Source organism: Pithys albifrons, chromosome 15 (assembly GCF_047495875.1).
Source record: "Pithys albifrons albifrons isolate INPA30051 chromosome 15, PitAlb_v1, whole genome shotgun sequence".
NCBI lineage: Eukaryota > Metazoa > Chordata > Aves > Passeriformes > Thamnophilidae > Pithys > Pithys albifrons.
In genome coordinates, this window is record NC_092472.1 from 16,447,983 (window position 1) to 16,468,715 (window position 20,733).

General features: G+C 43.2%; 1 protein-coding gene across 1 annotated transcript in view; it reads right to left on the reverse strand.

Annotated features, from left to right (window-relative positions):
- Nucleotides 1–20,733, reverse strand: part of SPOCK1 (SPARC (osteonectin), cwcv and kazal like domains proteoglycan 1) — a 294,313-nt gene that overhangs the window by 196,429 nt on the left and 77,151 nt on the right. The window contains exon 3 of the mRNA XM_071570122.1: nucleotides 2,816–2,861. Coding sequence (XP_071426223.1) covers nucleotides 2,816–2,861 — 46 coding nt within the window. The remainder of the gene's footprint in view (nucleotides 1–2,815; nucleotides 2,862–20,733) is intronic.

Sequence of the window (20,733 nt, forward strand, 5' to 3'; positions counted from 1 at the left end):
GCATTTAAACATCCCACAGCCAACAGGGCCAAGATGGGAAAAAATATCAGGGCAGGGAGAATGGAGAAACAAAAATCAGATTAAACACTTGTGGCACATAAAACACCTGGGATAGATCCTTTGGACTAATGTTTGTTCTCTGTGGAAAATCACAGAAATGAAACCTCTGGGGGCAAACATGTGGAAAAGAAGCAGCATCTCTTCCTTCCTTTGACTCAGCACTTCCTATTTAAATTCTACCCTATATATATATAATTATACACACACATATACACATATATATACACACATAAGCAGCATGTATACATTAACATTTACACACAACCATCTATATTTATATTAACTGAAGATTAGTCTTTTCAGCATATGATTCATAAGGTCAAAAGCAGCAACATAAAATTTCTCTCCATTTTTTTTGGTGAAAATATGGAGATCAGTGGCTAAACACTCACCCAAACTGTGTATTTGTAACTAAACTAATCAGCAGTTTTCCAACAATTGGATTTTTTGGTAGTAAATATTTTTTTTAGAAAGGTTTGAATGGCAACTTACAGTGTTTTAGTCAGGATGAATTTTACCCCAGCCAAGAGCAGTGACCTCTTTGTCCAAAGGAGTGACCTGTTGGCCACATAAAATGCATTTTCCAGATTTCAAGGAGGCAAAAGCAGCACACAGAGCTCTGTGCCAGGCTGAGTAGACAGGAGTACACACACAAGGAAGTGTGTGTAAAGTCATTAACACTAGTTGTTGTTGTTCCTACATAGACCAAAGTGGAAGAATTGAGAAAAGATCTGGCTGCAATTCGGAAGCAAACCAAAATTCTGCATCAGGTAACCCTTGATAATGTCTCATTAGGCCTGGATGATGTTTTCCACAAGCTCACGTCATGGTTGCCGAACTGAACCTGGATGAAACAGCTGTTTTTGGTAATGATATATATAATTAGTGTTTGCATAATCGCTTATTGCATGATCAAATGTTGCAAATGCTGTTCATCTCTTTGGTACAATTTCAAGTATGGAAAGTAGAAGCGAACAAAATTTTGAGTTTTGTCCGTTTCTAAAAGGGGGGACATGATGCCGAAAGGGTTTTTTTAACTTTTCAATTTTCATATTTTGTAGATTTTAGAGACACAGTAGATGTAATGCTGTAGATTTTAGTGAATTAATATTTAGCAGCCAGTAGCACAAAGTCCTTCTATCTCTACCCCTGCTCCAGAACAGGCAGCTGAGATCTGCCAGCTATTTAGTCTTATTCTCAAGGTACCAGATTAAAGCATATCAGAGAGAACATAAACATGGAGCAGCGTGACCCAAAGCCCTGGAGAGCGTCCAGAGAACCTTTGTGTGCTGAAGAAGAGGAGGTGGATGAAGACAGAGGGTCCCAACGACCCCAGCCCCAATTCAACAGGGGTGGGAACTGGGAGGGGACAGAGGTGGAACTGGACATGTGGACAGTAGTGATTGGACAGGTTATATTATAAAAGCTCTAGAACTCAGAGCTTGCAGGCGTGTCTATGTATTCCTGGATGAGTGGGGTTGCTCATTAAAGTGCCTGCCCATTATCTCATCTCCTACAAAACTTGGCTCAGAGTCTTTTTTACAGACTTCTACGGCAACTTCTAAGGCTCAGCCTGCCTTGTGCTGCCCCAGTGCCAGAGGAATCCTGCTCTGAGAGAGAAATTGTCCTTTTCCTTGCAAAGTGACAGGAATGCTCAGCAGACACACAACTCTCTGTAGCCCTTCGAGGTACCCACGAGCCACTTCAGAGTCTCGACAGCGATTTGTGGCTTTGCCCAGAGTCAAACACCTCAGCAAGACAAGGAACAGTTTTAGAGCATGTCAGCTCAAACCCCTTCCTGCTCTGCTCTGCCCTGCCAGGATTTCCCTTCCTGCTTTGCCTCTTGGGAAGACAGAGGGGCACGAGGCCTCTGAGAGCAGTAGCAGCACAAGTTCCATTTGAAGTCAATAGGATTTGTAATCCTAAATCCTTCAAATGCCTTTGAAAATCTCTGTGGATGTGTGTCTTGACAAAAACATCAACTTTCCCTTTGCTTTGACAGTGAACATCCATTTCCACAGAGCCAGGGAATCCACCCTCTGCAGCTCTAACATGGATAAGCCCCCACTGATGTTCCTGTGAGCTCCTGACAGTACAAGGAACAGCTGTCAGTGGAATACAGAAATAAAATGAAACCTCCAAAAGCACCTTCAGAGACTTGCAATGAGGATTTTCTTCCTCAACACCTCAGTAATTCTGAATTATGGCTATTGTTTCCAGTGCTTTCCTGGACATAACTAAAAGATTTTTTAATTGCTTTTTCCTAGTGTCAAGTCCTGCCATAACTTAAAAACTCACCAAAGCAAAGTGCAAAATGTCACGTACAGAACCTGCACCTGAAACAGCAGCACACACAACACCATTTCCTTTGGAGAACACATAACACCATTTCCTTTGGAAAAACAGCCCTGAAATTCATCCATTTCAAGTGGAAATGCAGTAGTTACACTGATGACATTAATTAGCAAAGTCTTTAACATGAAATACCTGTTTTAAATTGCACCTCAAACTGAGGTCTGGGGACACTGAGGGTATTTCTGAGCATACACATCATTAAATATAAACTGGAATGGGTGGGGATTAAAAAACACAGTGGGGAAAATGCAGAGATGAGTCAAACCTTTATGCACAGACCACTGCAAACTGTGGCTAAATTGGGAATGAGATGTCAGAATGCACAGGGAAGGGAGGCATAAAGGACAGGGGGACATGACAAAATAGCAGGAGAAAACCACAAAATGGGTACTAACTTTACCTTGATCAAATGGCTTGTTTGGATTCCAGTTTCTGAAATAATCATCCTAAAGAGGGATAAAAAAAAGAAGAAAACTCAGACAAAATATATTTTTTTCAGTACAATTCTGCACAACTGAACTACAAATGAATCAACTCATCTTTTGATCCCAACATATTCAGCTGAAATCAGAGAGGACAATCAACAGGTTGTGCTGTGTCTTAGCAAATATTTATCTGATGGCAAAGTTTCTCCAAGTTCAGAGTGCCACCAACTCTGGTCCTGAAGAGCTGGGACTCCAGCCCAGCTCTTATCTCAGGCTCAGCATATTCTGAGTGTCTCATTTGTGTCCTCTTTAGGAGAACATGATAACAACAGAACAATGCATTTCAGGGGAGGAAGCACAGAAAAATTCTACAGCCCTGTGATATTTGTCTGCATATTAATCTTTGTTTCCTTTTTAATAAATCCACTATTCTATATTCATTTCCTGAGAGATGCCACTAAAAAGATGTATTCACCAAGCTGTCCAGAATGACACAGAGATTTCTTTTACCTGCTAGGAGGGTCACTGAAACCCCAGGGCAGTGACCCTTCCCCTGGACTCTGCCTTGGGGAGGCCACACCTTGAGTGTTGTGTTCAGTTCTGGGCCCCTCAGTTCAGGAAAGAGATTGAGGGGCTGGAGTGGGGCCAGAGAAGAGCAACGAGGCTGGAGAAGGGACTGGATGTGGCTCCGAGTGTCCTCTGAAACACCTCCAGGGACAGAGAATCCAACATCTCTTGATCCAACCCCACTGTGATCACCAGCCCAGGGCACTCTGTGCCCTGGGCTGGTGATCACAGTGGGGTTGGATCAAAGGTTGGTGATCTCAGAGGTCTCTTCCAACCCAACTGAGAAGAGAAGAGCAACGAGGCTGGAGAAGGGACTGGAGCACAAGCCCTATGGGGAGAGGCTGAGGGAGCTGGGGGTGTTCAGCCTGGAGAAGAGGAGGCTCAGAGGTGACCTCAGCACTGTCTGGAACTGCCTGAAGGGAAGTTCTGGCCAGGTGGGGGTTGGTCTCTTCTCCCAGGCACTCAGCAATAGGACAAGGGGGCACGATGGGCTCAAGCTCTGCCAGGGGAAATTGAAGTTGGAGAGCAGAAAATAATTCTTTGCAGAGAGAGTGCTCAGGCATTGGAATGGGCTGCCCAGAAAGGGGGTGGATTCAACATCCCTGGAGGTTTTTCAACTGAGCTTGGCCGTGGCACTGAGTGCCATGATCTGGTAAAGGGACTGGAGTTGGACCAAGGGTTGGACTTTATGATCTTGGAGGTCTTTTCCAACCCAACTGATTCTATGATTCTATGATCAGTGTGAATAAGACACCCAAATTATTTCTTCCATGGGGCTTTGCCATTTCTCTCCAGCACCCTGAATTCCATGAGCTCTCCTGCCAGCCAGTCACCTTAGCCTGGATATTCTGGAGGCTTGGAAGGCAGCAGGACTTTATGGATGGAACTCTCCATGCCCTCAGGGAACACCAGAAGATGCAGCTCATGGACAAGAAGCTCATGGATTGTTCCTGCTCTCTGCCTGCTGGGCTGGGGTAAATTATTCTGCATGGCCAGCAGGAGGAAATGGATTTTTTTCATCAATATATTCATGCTCAGTGCCTGTATTGACTCCATGTACAGTGATAATGTTCCACAATAACACCAGAGACTGTTATTCATAAGTTATTTCAGATACATCAAAAGTATCTCTATTTTTTTCTTCAGAAGTACAAGGTTTGGCACCAGAAATGGAATCACAGACTTGCCTTTGCATTCCACAGTTGTGTTAATACAAAAAAACCCCTCGTGGTTATACAATGCTCTGTCATTGATGATGATGTACTGCTAAATTCACCAAGCATTAATCACTTCTCAGAATGTGTTGAGTTTTCAGCTTTTTTCGCAGAATAATTTTTTCCAGCAACAAAATATTCCCTTTTTTTTTTTTTCCCTGCTTACATTTTTGCCAAGGTGTTGCTTTGCTGCTGGGTTTTCAGCATCAGAAACTGTTAAATAATTCAACTCCCAAGAAAGATTTTTTTTTTATGCTGGTGGCATATGGAACCAGTTTTGAAATAAGGATTGGAAAGGGGGGTTATCTCAATTTTCGTGTCAAAGGAATATTTTACAAAAAAAAATGCACCTTCCTCACGAAAATGCCTCCAAACCAGCCATCCCTTCTGTAAAACTATTATTGCTCCTCTTCTCATTCATGCAGACCTGTTTAATATTCCTTTTTGAAGATTGAAACTATGTTTATTTTAGAATGTGCCTGAAACCACAGCATGATAAGGTGGAAAATACACAAGAAAAAAATAGGGAAAAAGTCAAACAGAGCAAACCTTTGAGATTTTCAATATAGAAACCCCATTATTATTTATAGGAGTAAATAATGACTCTCCACACATTAGAGCAACACGGTGAAGAGCAGCTCAGAATAACTCCTGCCAGTTGGATAACTGTCCTGGTTTCACTGGGATGGAAACAATTCCCCTCTTTGCTCAGATTTAGGGTGAGATTCCTGGTGAGGACACACTGATGGTTTAGGTGGGGCTGAGGGGAGTTTTCCATGTTTCCTCAGTGAGGAGCTGCACAAGCAGCTGGGAGGGAGCAGGGGCAGGAACAGCCCCAGGGATGGGCCAGGATGGACACTGGGGCAAGTGGGGCTGAGCAGAGCTGGGGACACTCAGCAGGTGGTGAGAACTGTATTGTCTCTCTTAGGGTTCACTGCCCTCTTTTTGTGAAATTCCTTTTAATTACCATCATTATCATCATCTCAGGGGAGACCTCATCACTCTCCACAACTACCTGAAGGGATGTTGTAGCCAGGTGGGTGTTGGTCTCTTCTCCCAGGCAACCAGCAGAAGAACAAGAGGGGCTTAAGCTCTGCCAGGGGGGGTTTAGGTTGGATATTAGAAAGAAATTCTTTACAGGGAGAGTGGTCAGGCATTGGAATGGGCTGCCCAGGGAGGGGATGGATTCCCCATCCCTAGAGGTGTTTATGGTGAGACTGGACATGGCACTCAGTGCCATGATCTGGTGATCACAGTGGGGTTGGATCAAGGGTTGGACTTGATGACCTCGGAGGTCTTTTCCAACCCAGCTGATTCTGTGATTCTCATTATATTTTAATTAAGCTGCTGCTATCTCAACTAATGGGTTCTCCCTTTTCTCCTCCCTGTCCCACCCAGAGATTCAGGGAGGGTTGGGGGCTGTGGGTGAGCAACTGGGGGGGTGTTTAGAGTTTGGATGAAACCACATCCACCCCAAATCCAGCCCTGGAGCTTCACTCTAGCATTGCCACCAGCCAGAAGTGACACTGAGGGGCTCTGGCACCAGAAAGGTGCCACTCACTGTGGGCAGGAAACCTCTGGCACACCTAAAGCTCTGCCTTGGAACTAGGAGGGCTCCAGGCCAGGACTCTGGGAGGGCTCAGATTTATAACATTATCCTGAAATGACTTTTGGTAGAAGGAGGAACTCTGAATATCTTTGAGTTTCACTGCAGCTTCTCCCAACAGCAAAGCAGCACGTGGGGCAGCAACACATCACTCTGACCCCAGGGGAAGAGAATTCAAAACATACAGATATGTATATAAAATACAATCAGCTTGATTAAAGCAATTTAACACTCCCAAGCAATAAAACACCTTCCTGACAGCAAGAAATCTGTGCATGTCTGTGCTTCCTACTAGGGACAGATATTAATGTGCTTAAAATCCCTCATGCCTTCTGTAGCAAATGGAGTTCACTTCATTTACATATTAACAAGTTCACTAATCAGTATTAACAAGTCCATTAATCAGTATTAACAAGTTCATTAATCAGTATTAATGCATTAATAATTAATAGAAATCAATAAGCTTCATTTATAACAACATTAACAGTTGATCACAAGAGTTCAAATTATAATATGCAATATGATATGATGGTCATACTTTGAGTTGCTCTGTGGATATTTACAAGTTAAAAAGTGGCAAACCTACCTCGACTTCCTGGCCACGGAAGCATTACAAATGAGAAAAGAGAGAAAGGATGAAATAAAGCAATAGAAAAACATGTTAACAGTCATCAATTTTCTCCTTGGTGCCCTTTTAAATATGAAATCACTTATTCCAGATGACCTTCACCCACAAATGAAATCATTTTCTCTCTCTTTGCTGCCCTTTCCCCCTGTGCTGCCATGACCCAGTTTTTATCTGCTGCACTATCAGCCAAATGTCACTGTATTAGCACTTTCTTCTCTTAAAGCACCAAAAAGAGGCACCTTCATTCCCTTTGGGCTGACAAAACCACCACAAAGTCTTTTTCCACACACTCATCTTTACACACCTGATACAAGAGAGATGGAATTTAATTCTTTCCCTTGCTGACTTTAAAGATTTTTTATTGGATGGGCTTTGAATGGAAGGCAAACTCATGGATCCACTTCAATGCAACAGCTGACAGCAACTGAGAAGCATTTCTGCTGAACAAATATTTAAAAATATCCTTCTCCTTGCATGGAATTCACACTTGGAGGGTTCTGCCCACAGTTCAGTGACTGCATATGACTAAGGCAATCTTTTAATTAACTCTGCACACCTAAAATCATGCATGGCAAGAGAAGAATTGCCACCTCAAGGTCTCCTGCCTGCCTGGGATGGGAAGGGAGAACCTGAGAGAGCCTTTCCACAGGGAACAGCCCACCTGGGACATCCCCACCCCAAGTGGATTCCAAAATTGGGCACAGGAGCTGCATTTTCAGTTCTGTATCTATTCACCCTTAGCACCACAAAATCCCATTTTTAGATTTTACCCTCAGGAAAATTAACTGAGAGATCAGTTGTGATCATAACAAATAAAATAATATACATATATATAAGAGCAAATAGAAGTTGCTGGGCTTGGGCCTCACTTCTTTATTGCATGTTCATTATTTTGATCTAAGCAATGAGGAGATTAGAGGAAATGCATTTTGAAGGGCTATAAATCCATTTTGCCACATCATGCATAATAAATTGTTGCTTCTTAACAAGAACAAAATATTCTTTTATCATTCAATACATGGGTGTCAAACTCAGCAAACTTAGATTGATGTGCCACCAGCAAAGTCAATCATGAGAACAATCATATCTTAAACTAAGTATGCCAAGGGCATAGTAAAAAGAAAAGTTGAAAAGCTTACAAAAAGTTTGTAACAGTCAGAACTACCAAACCCCTCATTGATCAGAGCCTTCAGATGTATCAGAATTCATTGAGTGGGTTCTGAGTTGCAAAAAACAGCCCCTTGAAGTAGACCTGAGTTTGAGAAAGTTTCCTGAGAGTCATCTAAGAAAAATCAGCAACTAGAAATTGCCTCCAAGAGCAAGACATTAATATGGGCCTGCTCTTCTCTCCTGTCACCACAGTAACAATACAGGTTAAAAAAAGGAAACTCACAATAAAACCAAACATTCATCCTCGTTACCAATTAAGAAAGTAAACAACAGCTTCTTGTTCTCCTGAAATTTAAGTATTAAAGTTATTCCCACTAATCCTATTCTAGTGCCACTTTTTGATTTAGTTATTACCTAGGAGTTTGTATTTGGGAAGAGTTAATGAAGCATGGCTAATTTCACACACAAACACACTCTACACTTACTTTATTTACTTGTCAAAAAGAAGCTCTTGTTTATAAATACAACCAAACATTAACTCCGTGGGTTCATAAATATTTATACTTGCTGCATTAATTGAGCTCATAAGTTATTTGTATGAATCAAGCAGAAAGAGATGCAAAGCAAGAACATTCCACAGAACTCCCTCCCTTCTTTTGTACCTTCCAGAAGGAGCTCAGGTGGAGCCTGGAGGGGACAGAGCCAGCAGGGAACCCTCTGAGGACACTCCAGCACAAAGGGAGTGACCCCAGGACTGGCAGAAAACCCCAAGGGGCTCATCGTCCATCCCAACTCCTCCCAACCAACAAGAGTTTCCATTTCTAAGTATCTTCAGGAGGGATATTTATGACAATTGGTTTGCAACCTGCTTAGTGTTCTCCTCTTTCACCCTCCATCTCTGAATAAACCCTTTTACCCTCATAAGGACCAGCTGGAGAAAGTGGTAATTACCAGCTCATTGATTCTTTCCAAATGAGCTCCAGCTGCATTTTCTGCCTCTCTCCGTGTTGGTGGAGAAGATCATTCCAAGCCCAGGCAGTGCTAAAGCACCAGCTGCTGTTGCTAAAGTCAATCCAGCCTGGACCAGAAACACCTCCCCAAAGCCCCGTCCCTGCTCTGAGCAAAGAGTTTGTGTCAGCAAATGACACAGCATTTCTTTATTTATTTACTTAAGAGGAAGAGAAAACATTTTCCTGAGTGAATCAAGATTTCCCACCGTGCCCAGACGCTGTGTTAGTGTCAAGTGCTGACTCCAGGCTTGTTAAAACAGCTCTGCTTAAGGCTGGTCTACTTAAGACAGGTCTAGTTAAGACATTTCTGTCCATCTGTCTCCCCCAGGAATCAGAGGATGCACACGATGCTTTTGTTGAGGAGTGCTGTGGATATTTAGGTTTAAATTTGGCCTGGGAAAGGTTTAAGTTTAGGGGGAAATGTCCCAGCAAGGACAAGAATGGAGGGGTTTGCTGAAAGGGCTCCCAACATGAAGTGGTGGCACTGAGAGAACCTGGGGCCACGAGGAGTGAAAGGTCTGGGGGTGACAGGACCTGCCTGGAATGGGAGCGAAGTCATGAATAAAAAGATAACAACTTAATAAAAATATAACAATTTACATCAGATTCATATATAACCCTAAATACATTAATGCTGGTTTATGACAACGGTATAAAATATAGAAATAAATATCCTAAGAAGTCCTCAGATGTGCATGGCAGGGAAAAGGTCACATATTGACCATATATTACAATCTCAGGTGTCCCACAAGACTCAAATTCTCAGCACATGGACTTTTATTCAGCTACAACTAATGTGCAAAAATAACTTTTTCTCCTTAACATGGCCCAGAAGGTTTGACTTTCTTAATTTCAGAAATTAAAAGGGTTTTTTGGTTGGTTTGGCATTTTTTGTGTATCAGGAAAGGAGATTTGCCACTATTGTTTTACTCAAAGACTTTTCCAGAAGTTTCCACGAGCAATGCTGAGAAAGTGGTAGATGGAACCTTCAGCACAGACTTTCCTCACCCACAGCCCCAGTGGCTCCTTGGGGTGGCAAAAATTTAAAAATTAAATGCAAAAAATATTTGGAAAAAAAATATGTATTAGTCCTAAGGCCAGATCAGCCAGAGTAAGAATTCTCATTCTTTTGATTCAAGGACCCCTCAAGAAAAAGGATTTTATCCCTTCTATACAAAATCATAAAGTCTTTACTAATTTTTAATGAGAACTGTACTAACTTTGTATTTTATATTAATTTTTCATTTAACTTGTCCCTTAATTTGTCAGTGATCTTAACCATGCAGAGCTTTAGACAAAGAGGAATTTAACCCTATAACTGGAAGCTGAACTTTAAGAAATAACCCAAAACCTTGTTTAGATCAAAGGCTAAACTGTAAAAAATAAATCAGAAAACCTGTGTAGGTTGAGGCTGGAAGCTGTAACATGTTTAGTTAAAAGGAAATAGAGGGTTGCAGAGATCAGAGCATCCCATTAGAGCTGTTAAAAGTCACCCAAAATATCCTGATTAACTTTGGGGAGGGGTTGTCAGTTGTAACTAAATATATAAACCTGGAAACACAAAAGTCTGGTTGAACATATCTTGGGTGGAATTATCCCCCATGTTCCCAGAGTTGAATAAAGGAAGAATTTTGTTCTATTCTATTGGATTTGAGTGTTTCTTAACTCACTTTACAACTCAGTCATACAGGCTTTTACATGGAAATCTTCCAGCTGCTCTATTTTGGAGCTGGTTGGTTTGGGAGGACTTTTTTCTTTTTTTTTTTTTTAATAAGAAGACAAACACAGTAAGAATTAAAAATGTTAAAAAAAACCCAAACCAACCACACAAACAAAAAACACCAAAAAAACCCCCCAAACAAACCAAAACAAAAACTCCCCAAACCAAAAACCAAAGAACAAGCCACTGCTTGTTTATCCACGAGAACAAAGGCAGAGGGTTTGCCTACGATGTGGAGGGCAAACAGCTGCTCCTGGTCTGTGCCAGCTGGGAGCCAGGGGCACTGGCACTGCCCTGTGCCAGCACATGGGGCTCATGGATTGGGGTGGCAGAACAGCCACACAGCTGTGTGAGCGGTGCTGGCTTGGGCTGAAATACCAAAAACTGAAATCAATTTTTAAAGCCTTGGTTTCATTGTTCTTTACTCTCCTTTTAGGACTTCAGTTCCCTTCTGCCTGAACTCTTCCCTTCATTAGCATGGGGTAAAAAGTCTATTAGAATCATAGAATTGATTGAGTTGGAAAAGACCTCCAGGATCACCAAGTCCAACCCTTGGTCCAACTCCAGTCCCTTTACCAGATCATGGCACTCAGTGCCATGGCCAAGCTCAGTTTAAAAACCTCCAGGGATGGGGAATCCACCCCCTCTCTGGGCAGCCCATTCCAATCCCTGAGCACTCTCTCTGCAAAGAATTTCTTTCTGCTCTCCCACTTCAATTTCCCCTGGCAGAGCTTGAGCCCATCGTGCCCCCTTGTCCTATTGCTGAGTGCCTGGGAGAAGAGACCAACCCCCACCTGGCCAGAACTTCCCTTCAGGCAGTTCCAGACAGTGCTGAGGTCACCTCTGAGCCTCCTCTTCTCCAGGCTGAACACCCCCAGCTCCCTCAGCCTCTCCCCAGCTGGAGTTGGAGAGTTCTCTCAAAATTCCCTTTCAGGAGGATTTTCACACCTCCCTGTGTCCCTCCAGTCACACCACGTTGGGCTCCAAAGGTCCCACAAGCCCAGAAAGGTAAAACTCTGGAGCCTCCCAAAGGATGGACTCACTGAAGCTCCAACTCCAAGACCAGACTGGAATCTAGAATGGGAATCTTAATTCCCACTTTGCCAAACTAATGGGACGGGAAGGGAGAAGCAGAGGCAGAGATAACCCAAATCTTCCAGGTGGAATTCCTTAAAGCAGCATTTTTTCTGCTCTCTGACCCACACTGTGCCTGATTCCCAACTCGCTGCCTCTCGTGACCCTTACAAAGTTCCAACTAATGCCCAAACCTGAAGGTCTGCCCTGGGAAATGCAGATTCTCAGGTGAGAACCTGAGCAAGAGTTGTTTTCTCACAGGATAATTTGATTGTTTTCCACTTATCAAAACCACTGTGCCTTTATCTTGGTTTATTATTGCCAATATTGGGGGGAACAGCCCCCTGCAGGTCCTTTATGGAGAGAATAACATTGTTAATAAATCATATTCCCAACAGGGGCAATATTGAAACCAAACCTTGAAAAGAGAGCCACTAAACTCTTTCCACGTCTTCATTTTCATTCAAAAAACTCCAATTACACACTCAGAAAGGAATTGTTTCCAGGCAGCCTGAAAGCCAAGCCCATTAAGCTGGAAGGTTAGAAAGCCACTGGCAATGTGACAGCAGCCCTGGTGCTTTGACAGCACATCTGCAGGAGCTGCTTCTGACACAACCACGAGCTCTTTTCAGCTGATCATTTGGGGGTTGGATCTGGAGAACGGGATCCACATCAAAAAAAATGTAATTCTCCCACTGCTTTCACATCTGAGAACGGTTTTGCAGGGAAAACAATTTGCATAATGATGAAATGCAGAGTTACTTTGTGGTTTAGTTTACCAGAAATCTTCAGAAATTTGTTCTGAGTCATGTGGTTGATTTTTTAAAAATAATGTCATTATGAGATAAAGTGATAATTCTGCTAATATCAAAGTTATAAAATTAAAGTTATTCATAAAATCATATTGATGTTCCACTTAGATATACAAATCCCAGTGGTCCAAATGTACAAGGGAACAAACAGCAGTTGAATAAAATCAATTTATCTAACTTTGATATTTAATGACACAATTTTCTGGGATCTGTAGAGACAGTTAAACCAGTTACTACGTCCTGAGTCTCTCAAATCCTTATTTAAATGCATAACTAATGACTGCAAGGAGACTGTATGAGCTCTATTGGATTGTGAGCAATGCTGGGAACACACAGGCATCTGTATTTCAGCTGTAGCTCCAAGGAAAACCTTTGGAAAAGGCAAAACCAAACCAGCCACTGCTGTGGAAAAAGACAATTTTACAGCCTTTTAGCCAGTATTGGAAATTTCTTAGAACTCCATCAGGAAGAAGCAGTTCATGGTCAGCCAGTCCAGACAGAAGCAGTGCTGAGTGTTGAACACATTTCCCACCAGAACCTCTGTGAGTCTTTGCAAATGTGCACTTGCCATACCAGTTTATAATTTCATTTCTTTAATTGTCTCTGGCATTTTATCCATTCTAAAAAAAATTTTAAAAACCTACAACACAATATCAAAAATCAAGGGCAAGTTTAATGGCAACCAACCAGTGAAAAATGTGTATCTCCCTCAGGGATGGGCTCCTCACTTTGTTTAGCACCAACAACTTGACATCCAGTAGGTTGTTTTAAACACCTTGATTATAAAACTATCATGTGAAGTTTTCTACAATAATTGGGGCTGGTTGGTTCAATTATCACAGAGCCACAGAATGGTTTGGATTGGAAGGGACCTTAAAGGTCATCTCCTTCCAGCCCATGATCCCCCCAACTAGATGAGGTTGCTCATCCAGCCTGGCCTTGACACTTCTAGAGGTGGGACAGCCACAAGTGAAGTCCTTCATGACTCTTGCTTTGTTGCCAACAGACTTGTTATCTCTACCCATTTCCTTTAATTGTCTCTGGCATTTTATCCATTCTAAAAAAAATTTAAAAACCTACAACACAATATCAAAAATCAAGGGCAAGTTTAAGGGGAACCAACCAGTGAAAAATGTGCATCTCCCTCAGGGATGGGCTCCTCACTTTGTTTAGCACCAACAACTTGACATCCAGTAGGTTGTTTTAAACACTTTGATTATAAAATTATCATGTGAAGTTTTCTACAATAATTGGGGCTGGTTGGTTCAATTATCACAGAGCCACAGAGTGGTTTGGATTGGAAGGGACCTTAAAGGTCATCTCCTTCCAGCCCATGATCCCCCCAACTAGATGAGGTTGCTCATCCAACCTGGCCTTGACACTTCTAGAGGTGGGACAGCCACAAGTGAAGTCCTTCATGACTCTTGTTTTGTTACCAACAGACTTGTTATCTCTACCCATTTCCTGAAAAACCACTGGAGATGAATGAACACAACTTTTTTGTGCTGACAATTCCTCAATAATTACACTGATTTAATAAGAGTCTTCTGAATATTGAGAAACCAACTTACTTGCCATCTGACTGAAGCCATAGTGTTTTATCACACAGAATCCCAGACTGTTCTGAGTTGGGAGGGACCCCCAAGGACCATTGAGTCCAACTCTTCAGTCAATGGCCCACACAGGGGATTGAACCCATGACCTTGGTGTTATTACAACCAAGTTTTAACCAACTGAGCTACTCTCAGGGTCTATAGGGCAACAGTTTTTTGTTGGAATGGTATTTCAAAGGATTTAACTCAAATAACCAATAAAAAAGTCAGATGAAAAGGCCAAAGAAACAAAGTATTCTGGTTGAGGCATCAGAGACTAAACTGCAGTGATGGCTCCGTGGGGTTTCAGTGCCAAGGCTGTGCCCACTGCACAAAGATTTCCACATGCTTTGACCCTCTTTTATTCTAACAGAGACAGCCCCTGACTGCCCAACTTGTGCACAATTTAACAAGGCCACACAACACTGTCCAAAGGCAACTTCAGGTCCATTTTAAGCCCCCAAAGCCTTGCACTGAAGAAGGTGCTCTGACTCCACCCCCACCTTGGGCAGCCACTCTCAGCCAGCCGAGGCCACTGGAACTCCTGGATGGAGACTTTGCTCCACCTCAGGATGTTCTCCTCGAGGAGGGACACAGTGATCCCTCATACTCCACACACTAAACCCAGAACTAAGCCCCTCAATGCTGCAGATCCTTGAGTGTTGTGTTCAGTTCTGGGCCCCTCAGTTCAGGAAAGAGATTGAGGGGCTGGAGTGGGGCCAGAGAAGAGCAACAAGGCTGGAGAAGGGACTGGAGCACAAGTGCTGTGGGGAGAGGCTGAGGGAGCTGGGGGTGTTCAGCCTGGAGAAGAGGAGGCTCAGAGGTGACCTCAGCACTGTCTGGAACTGCCTGAAGGGAAATTCTGGCCAGGTGAGGGTTGGTCTCTTCTCTCAGACACTCAGCAATAGGACAAGGGGGCACGATGGGCTCAAGCTCTGCCAGGGGAAATTGAAGTGGGAGAGCAGAAAAAAATTCTTTGCAGAGAGAGTGCTCAGGCATTGGAATGGGCTGCCCAGAGAGGGGGTGGATTCCCCATCCCTGGAGGTTTTTAAAGTGAGCTTGGCCGTGGCACTGAGTGCCATGATCTGGTAAAGGGACTGGAGTTGGACCAAGGGTTGGACTCGATGATCTGGGAGGTCTTTTCCAACCCAATCAATTCTATGGTTCTGTGAAATCCCCCCTCACTGCATGAATCAACACATCAACAAACTGTGGCAGCTCTACTTGGACTATTTGTTCCAGAGTTGTGTCAACCCAGTGAGCAGAAGATACACTGATGTTACCTGAGTTCAGAAACCTGGAGCATTTTATTTTTCCTTCCGCTGGCCCTTGAGCCCTCATATAAAATTGTGTACATGGGGAATTTCACTCCAGAAACAACATTCAGTGTCATTACTGACACACATTTAGAGCAGATAGAAAAGGATAAATTAAAAATAGGAAACAGATATTGTAGTGAGCTGCTATAGCTGAAGCAACATTCAAGTTGTGATGAAATTGAGAACACCAAGTGACCTTTCATTTTTACTGGGCTCAAGGACAGACATCTGCAAGAGCCTCCTGCAGGGAGATAAAATGCCCTCTTGGAGCTGCCAGAACATGTTCCTCTGCATCAGTGATGGAAGGTCAGCACTTAGTTTGGCACACCATGGAGAGAACAATGACATGAGAGAGAAAGAAAGATGGAGCAAAACTTTCTTTTCCAGTCTCAGGAACCTTCTGACCAAGTGCCTGTGGCTGAGGAGAACACAGAACTGCCAGAGCTCCAACAGGCAGCTTTGAACTGCTGTGCTGTAAATAGAATTCTGTACCTCATCTCCAGGCATTAGAGTTGCTCACTGTTAAAGGGATTAAATCATGACATGGGCCTAAAGAAAATCAAACCAGCATTTTCACAAAGAACAGAACCTGAAAAAAGCCAGCATTGACAGACATCTGAAGGGCACAGAAGGTCACAGAAGAATTCCTCAGGCCAAAGAGAACGTTTGCATTTTGATCAGCTGTAATTTTACACCTGAGGTCTAGTACAACCAGCAATTTAATCCTAACAACTGGGAAAATAGTTCAAACTTGCTGTGTAACTAATCCCCAAACCTTAGAGATACAAAACCAGAGGAAAGGTGTGCCTTGGAGAGCAGCTACAGAGTGTAGAATTAAAGAGATGTGCTGAGGATCTCCAAAAACATCCTCTAATTGAACCCTCCCTCCAACACAGCCCCAGCCAGACATTTACCACAAATTTCACACATCCATTAAGATCACAGTGAGTAAACACTGAGGTCATTCCCACAGCTCACATTATTATTTAAGGAACAATCTGAAATGTGATAATTTTGGTATAAGGTAACCACAAAACATGAATTCTAATCCTGTGTTCAACTTCTACGAGGGCCAAGAAACAAACAACTGAGGTCTTGCCTGGTTCCACCTGAATTGCAGAAAGTCAGGAATGTGCCTGCTCAGCTGCAGCAACATTCATTTAGATTATTACCTTGCATGGCACTGTCATTCCTGACACTGTGTTTTGGCAGATTCCAAGAATTCTGTCAAGCCCTTTGGCAGCTCAGTCAAACAGAACATGAGCTGCAGGAATATTCCCACACGGGTGAACTCAGTTTCACACAAGTATTTGGAGAAATGTTTGTGAGGGAAACCATAACCTGAAATCAAGGGATGAAAATCCAGCTGAATGGAAAATATCCCAGAGAATTTTATTATTAGGTGGAGGATTGGGAGAATCTGTTCTACATGACAGTGTCCTAAATGTCCCAGTTTGGTCCTCAGAACATTCTGGTCAACCACACTGAGACACTAAGGCAGCCACAGCTTGAGAGGGGATGCTTAAAAGGAACCAGCATACACTTGGTTCTCATGTTAGAACCCTGCAATCAGTTAATAAAATGCAAATTATGCTTTAATGTGTCATATCTTAGCAGTGGAGTGAGAACATCTGATGGCTGAGAAGTCACTTCTGTGACAGAGCAAGGACCAGACACTTCACCAGCTGCAATTTGCACAAGCAGCTTTGCAGGAAGGAAAGAGGGAAACAACCTGAAGGAATTTTTGAAGGAAGGAAGGTGTCCAATAAGGCTCCTGCAGTGCAGCTCTGACACCTCCACCCCCAGCAGTGGGGCCTGGGAGGGGTTTGCAGCTGGGACAGGGGATGCTGAGGGTCCTGCACCTGCCCTGCACATAAAGGGCACCCTCTGCTTCCCAGGAGCTCCAGCCCCATCCCCTGCACTGACCCCTTGGGTGTTAGACCCTCACATCTGCAAACACATCTGTTTGCTCCTTCATGCACAGAGAGCCCATTTCACAGGCTCTGCAGTGGGAACAGAGCAGGAACTGGGAACTGGGAACTGGGAACTTCCATAGTTTTTAGAGCCTAAACTTTGCTGGATGTCACCACGTGTTGGTGCTTCTTGGAAACTTCCCGTACTTTTATACTAATTACTTCTATAACTAGCAATTAAGCATTTCATCACATTTTGGGGTCAAATTTCATAAATGTAGGTATCTGTTGTACAAGGTATTTTTAGGGAAACTTGCTGGTAGTGGGTGTAACATTTTTGACTGTCATATACAAGGCTAACTCTTTTTAGTATTTCACATTTCTTCAATGTTTTTAATCATGACCACTTGCATTCCTAAGAATTGTTTAGTTTGGGAACACTAAATCATTCCTGATGATGGACAGCTTCACAAACTGTCAAATGTGAGTCCCTATGTACCAATGTTTTGCAGACTGTTTAGAATCACAGAATCATAGAATTGACTGGGTTGGAAAAGACCTCCAAGATCATCGAGTCCAACCCTTGGTCCAACTCCAGTCCCTTTACCAGATCATGGCACTCAGTGCCACGGCCAAGCTCAGTTTAAAAACCTCCAGGGATGGGGGATCCACCCCCTCTCTGGGCAGCCCATTCCAATCCCTGAGCACTCTCTCTGCAAAGAATTTTTTTCTGATATCCAACTTCAATTTCCCTTGGCAGAGCTTGAGCCCATCGTGCCCCCTTGTCCTATTGCTGAGTGCCTGGGAGAAGAGACCAACCCCCACCTGGCCAGAACTTCCCTTCAGGCAGTTCCAGACAGTGCTGAGGTCCCCTCTGAGCCTCCTCTTCTCCAGGCTGAACAGCCCCAGCTCCCTCAGCCTCTCCCCATAGGGCTTGTGTCCTGTCTTTGTAGTAACTGTGTAGTCATAAGGAAATGGGTTGAAGTTCTGATTCAGCCTGGTCAGTTGAAGTTCTCAGCCTGGTCAGTTGAAGTTCTCAGCCTTTTCAGTTGAAGTTCTCAGCCTGGTCAGCTGAAGTTCTCAGCCTGGTCAGTTGAAGTTCTCAGCCTGGTCAGCTGAAGTTCTCATCCTGGTCAGTTGAAGTTCTCAGCCTGGTCAGCTGAAGTTCTCAGCCTGGTCAGCTGAAGTTCTCAGCCTGGTCAGCTGAAGTTCTCAGCCTGGTCAGTTGAAGTTCTCAGCCTGGTCAGTTGAAGTTCTCAGCCTGGTCAGCTGAAGTTCTCAGCCTGGTCAGTTGAAGTTCTCAGCCTGGTCAGCTGAAGTTCTCAGCCTGGTCAGCTGAAGTTCTCAGCCTGGTCAGTTGAAGTTCTCAGCCCAAAGAAGGCTGTGATGATGCTTGTTGGGGTAATCTGCAGCACTGCAGTTTCTTGCTGTCTTTCTCATTAGATGCCAGACAGAGCTTTATTGTGTTATACAAAATGACTTGGTAGCACTACAGAGGGAATTTAACCACTTAGCACTTGTAGCTCTGTGTGGTGGATGTTTTAAAATTACCTCTCAGGGGTTGTTATTTTAGAGCTTTGCTGAGTGTTTCATTGTCTTCTTTTTCAGAAAAACTGGATGTAAATGAAAATGCTCGTGGAGAAATGTCCTGTGCTCACTGCACTTCTAAGACCTTCAAGGACCAAAATAGGTGCTGATTAAACACAGGATGATTAAGAGATCTGGATCATGGGAGCTGAAGTGCTGTGGGATGAGCAATATTACTGCAGGGAAAGTGGGGAAGGTCTGACCCAGCGTGAGATGAATCCAGAAAGTGAAGGACAATGCAAAAGCAGAAGAACCATCTGCCAACAGGCCACATTCTGGACTTTTTAATCATTCTTTTCCTTATAGCAGACCCTCCTCTGAGATTACATCTATAGTTCACCTCTGAGACACATTGGTAGCTCCTGAAATTTGCTGGAAGGCACCATTATACATCTTTAACCATCCTTTCAAAAACCAAGTGTCATTAATCATGACAAGAGCCAGGAAGGGCTGGAAGAGAATGGCCACAATGAGCCTCACATCTGCTCAGGAGGATGAATAAACACATCCCACACCAGCCTCCCTGCAGGACACAGCCCTGCTTTAATTTGGCTTTACACTCAGTAGAACCCTCTCTTTCTATATTTATAAATAGGCTACAAAAATTGAGTCTTTGTTTTTTAAACCCCCACATTAAGTCAATCTCCTTAGAACCTCAAAGAACCATATTCAATTTTCTATGTGCTTCTCTGTCACTGTAAGGACTGTTGCAACAACAGCTTCAACTGCAGCCTTTTGCCTTCTTTCAGAACTGCCCCACTAACTGGTTTACAGCTCACTGGATCTAGTCCTGTCTGCTTAATCCCACAAAAAATCAGCAACACTTCGAAACAAGGTGGGGAAACAACAAGTCATTACTCAAAAATCTTTCTAATTCTGGATTTTAAGACCTTCAGCACCTTCTGAGTGCCCCTCCAGTGTTACAGTTTTGCTCCTCAAGGTTTGTATTGACATGACAGAACTGCACAATTACTGGGATATCTTTGATTTCTTCTGCAAGGTTCAGAGGTTCTCTGGTTCACAAACACTGCCAACATTTCTCTACAACTCCAGCAACAAAAGGAGTGTTTGCAGAAGATCATCAGCAGTGGGGTTTGTTCTGTGCCTGTTGCTTCAGCTTTGGGATGCAAACACCTCCAAGATTTCTCATTACTCGTGTTTCTTGGCTTTTTTCTTAGGCTTAAACCCCCCCTGCTCTGACTGAGCTGTTAAATTTCTCTCAACTCCACGCAGGTTTGAAGCCACCCACATTTCATTTTTCAGTAATGCAGTTTACAGTTAATTCTCTTCTCTCTCTTTCCTCAATATCTGTAACTTGATCTTCAGCATGTGCACCCAGCTCTTTTATTTCCTCTTATTATGAATTTAACTTGGCTGTTTGGCTGTCTGCAGTTGGCATCTCCAATGTATTTTCTCTCACTATCTTTCACTCTGGCAATTCTTCAATATGTTTTAGAAAAACAACTCCTGTTGTACTTTCCATTTCATTTCTGGCTGTCACGGCCATCCCATGATTTTTCACCGTCTGTCCCGACACTTTTGATGGATTCTCACTGGAGTTTCTCTCTCCTACATGTCCTTGATATCTTTAATTACCTATTTCTCTCTGTTTGCTCTGCACTCGCTGGGACAGATTATATAAATCAGAGGAACGTGAACTGAAATTAGCAGATTGTGCAGATGTAAAAGTGGCAGAAATGAGAGCAGGGTGAGGACTAAAGAATTAACACCTAATTTCTTT